Below are 3377 nucleotides of genomic sequence, written 5' to 3' on the forward strand. Positions count from 1 at the left end.
TCCCTTCCCTTTATCATTTTTAGTTTGTTTTTTTTGTTCTTTTTTTATTTTTACATTTTTTGCTGTTTCTTTTTCATCTTTTTCCATTTCAGTTTTTTCTTTTGTTTTTTTCTTTCTTTGCGTTTTTTACTGTTTCTTTTTAAATTTTTTTTTGTTTTCTGCTTTTTCTTTTACAATATTTTTTTATTTTATTTTTCGATATTTTATTTATTACAAAATAATTGTTATTATGATAAAAAGTAATATAAAGAAATATAATATTTTTAAAAACATTACCTTTATTAATTGTTATTACTAGAATTTCTTCAGTAATAAATAATGAATTAATTTATAATATTTTAATATAGCAAATTCACACTCACTCTTTCAAAGGGAAATGGTTGATCTTATCTTCTTCATTTTATTTACAGAGAAGGGGAAAATGGCTGAAATCAGTCGTGCTAAAAAAACGAGGACATGTAATTCATGATTAAATCCATCAAAATCAAAGAACTAGAGGCAGAAAAAAAAAAGCATCCAGTAATCAATTTCTTCGCACAGCAAAGAAAGATCCAACCTCATACTTTTTTATAATTATATATAGGTATCTCAAACTTACATCCTATCTATCAATCCAGCACAACTAGCTTCTCATATTCCTTACCAGCAATCGCAGCTTCCATCACCGCCACCGGATTCATCACTCCACCCTCCTCAAGAAATATCTTCATCAGATTCTTGGAGAAGCCGCTCACAAGCGCCACCCCCGGCTGGTTCGCCGGCACCGGCGTCGCCCTCGAATCCCTCAAATTCCAAAACACAATCTCCGGCACACATTCTCCGTATCCCTTTTCTTTGTACTTCCTCACGATCGCCTTATAATCCGTCTCCCACGGATTCATCGAAGCTTGATCGAATTCCATGTCGCTAAACACAAACAGCCTCTTTATCATCTCCTCCGCCTTCAACTTCCCCTTCACGGCCATTTTCAGTATCACATCAAACACCTTTTGGAAATCAGTGTTCATCCCCCACTCCATTCTTCTCACAAACTCAGTCTTCTCTTTCAAGCTTTCCCCTCTCACTCTCTGGAGCTGAGGGTTTGCGCTGAAGGTGATTAGCTTCCCCTTCCATGGCTCATCGCTCAGCTCCGACACCAGAACTCCTAGCGCCACCGAAACCTCCATCGGGATCCCACACATGCTCCCGGAAACATCACAGATTGCAAGGCAATTGCTCAATTTCCCAACCTTGGCCATGTCCTCCACCATTCTCTTCCACTGAAGCTCCGCGACTTCACCGCCGTCGTCTTCGTCATTCAACGACGCGATTATCTCATGAGGAAGCAATGCGCCTGCAGCGATCTTGGCTTTGCCGGACTTCACTTTCTCAAGATACTCCTTGAACCTTTCTTCATCGTGCTTAAAGAATTTACTCTTGTATGTTTTCATAGCCACAGATGCCACTCTGTTGTAAGGCAGAGAGCCCCAATCGTTGGCTCCAATGTAAACCTCCGGCAGCTCCAGCGCCTTCCGCAGCGGTACGAGCACCTCCTTCCTCAAACGATCCCTCACGCGATACGCGTAATGCGCCTCCTCCACGCCTTCATACTCTGCATATTCCGCCCTCGGAAACACCTTCTTCGCGATGGTTTCACACAGCAGGGTTATTTTGTCGAACGACGAATCCAGAGAGGGGCACCATTTCGCGGCGAGGCTGATTTTGTTCAACTTCCCCAATTTCAGCATCTCCATATCCGATCTCAACCGCTGTGCGAAGAGATCGGACACGCGATCGTGCAGGAACTGGAAATTAGCGTCCTCATTAAACCTCTCTACCACCTTCTTCGCTCTCTCGATCCTCTTCTCCTCAGAGGTCGATTTCTTTGCACCGTGTAACGGCGCCGTCTCTGTTGAGGATCTGACGCCTCTTGGGAATCTGACGCCTCTTTTCCTCCCCTTGTGAATTCCAGATTTCCTCTTGTGCGTTCGAGATTTCCAGAGCTCTCCCATCGCTTTCGCCAATTTCCGCGCCTCGGCCCCTTCCAGAACGCGGAAGAGGATCTCCAGCAGATCCTTATAATAGCCAAAATCGGCGAAAGCGGCCGCGTTGCCGGCGAGGGTTTTGGGGTGGTGCTCGTGTAGCCATAGCGCGGCGGTGTAGAAACCTTCTTTATCGGATTTGCCGGTGCCTTTGACTCCGCGGAGATTACAAACGAGCTTCAGAGCCTTGAGCGGGTCTTGATCCCACGCGAGCTTGAGGCGGTTGGTGAGGGATTCCGGCGGCGTGTCTGGGACGATATGGAAGAAGAAATCCAAACACGGATTTCCCGTCGATAAAAACGTCGGAGATCGATTTTCCGTCAGTCCCCTCAGAGGGGGTACGTAGGTTGCTGTTTTGTTAAATTCTGCGACCATAAGGTCGACGAATGCATCGCCCGTGCCGGAGACGTCGGCGGAGGCGGTGATGTCGGCTTCCATGGCGACATCGACGGGCACGGTTGTGGATTTGGGTGGTTTTTGATAGATCTCCGGTGGCCCGACGAGAAGAGCGGCAGCCATGATTGTGAAAAGGGGGGTTTTAGAAGTTCTCTTTCTGTATAAGTGTAGATGAGTTTTTGACATTTGTAATGCGAAAGCAGCAAGGATTTATAGCATAGGCATACGTGGAGGCCACGCAGAAGACAAAACATTATTTTATTCTTTTATTTCACTAAAAAAGAAAATCGCCTCCAATTTTTTCTCCATTTTTTTTTTCTGAATGAACAGATTTTATTTTTACGTGGAGGCCACGCAGAAGACAAAACATTATTTTATTCTTTTATTTCACTAAAAAAGAAAACCGCCTCCAATTTTTTCTCCTTTTTTTTTCTGAATGAACAGATTTGATAAAAAAAATATTAAAAGGAAAAGGAGAAAACGGCGGAAGTTACGAACCGACTATAATTATTTTTATTATTTACCACCTAAAATCTTATTAAGAAAATGATTATAAAAAAAAAATTATCGTGTGGATTTAAATCATATTCCCTCAGTCTCATTGTTAACAATGTCACGTATTCTTTTTTGTGCTTGAGGATTCAATTTTCTCCCAGAAATTGGGGTCTGATTTGGGCGATTGGTTTTGGGGAAATTGGGGTAGGAAATTGGGGTCTGATTTGGGGCAATTGTCCCGCCGGAAAATGGAGAAGAAGATAGATTTAGGTTCAAGAAAGATTTAGTAATTAACTCTTTAATTTTGGTGGACCGCCAGATTTTCTCTCTCCTTCTATCACTCATTTTATCACACTTTCTCTCTCCTAACTCTCTCTCATCTTACACGTTCTCTCACCATCTTCATTATATGATTTTTACCAAATTTTATCTCACTTCTCTTTTTCCTTTTGATTATTTTCTAGA

At 42.6% G+C, this 3377-nt stretch overlaps 1 protein-coding gene across 1 annotated transcript; it reads right to left on the minus strand.

Annotated features, from left to right (window-relative positions):
* Positions 1–438: 438 nt before the first annotated feature.
* LOC131021371 (uncharacterized) lies at positions 439–2604 on the minus strand. The gene has a single exon (XM_057950535.1). The coding sequence runs from the start codon at positions 2601–2603 to the stop codon at positions 609–611; it is 1995 nt and encodes a 664-aa protein (XP_057806518.1). The 5' UTR covers position 2604; the 3' UTR covers positions 439–608.
* Positions 2605–3377: the final 773 nt, after the last annotated feature.

The sequence above is a fragment of the Salvia miltiorrhiza genome, chromosome 4, assembly GCF_028751815.1.
Source record: "Salvia miltiorrhiza cultivar Shanhuang (shh) chromosome 4, IMPLAD_Smil_shh, whole genome shotgun sequence".
NCBI lineage: Eukaryota > Viridiplantae > Streptophyta > Magnoliopsida > Lamiales > Lamiaceae > Salvia > Salvia miltiorrhiza.

Excerpts from the sequence above, each read along its gene's own strand:
- LOC131021371 (XM_057950535.1), bottom strand. The coding sequence starts at position 2,603 with ATGTCAAAAACTCATCTACACTTATACAGAAAGAGAACTTCTAAAACC.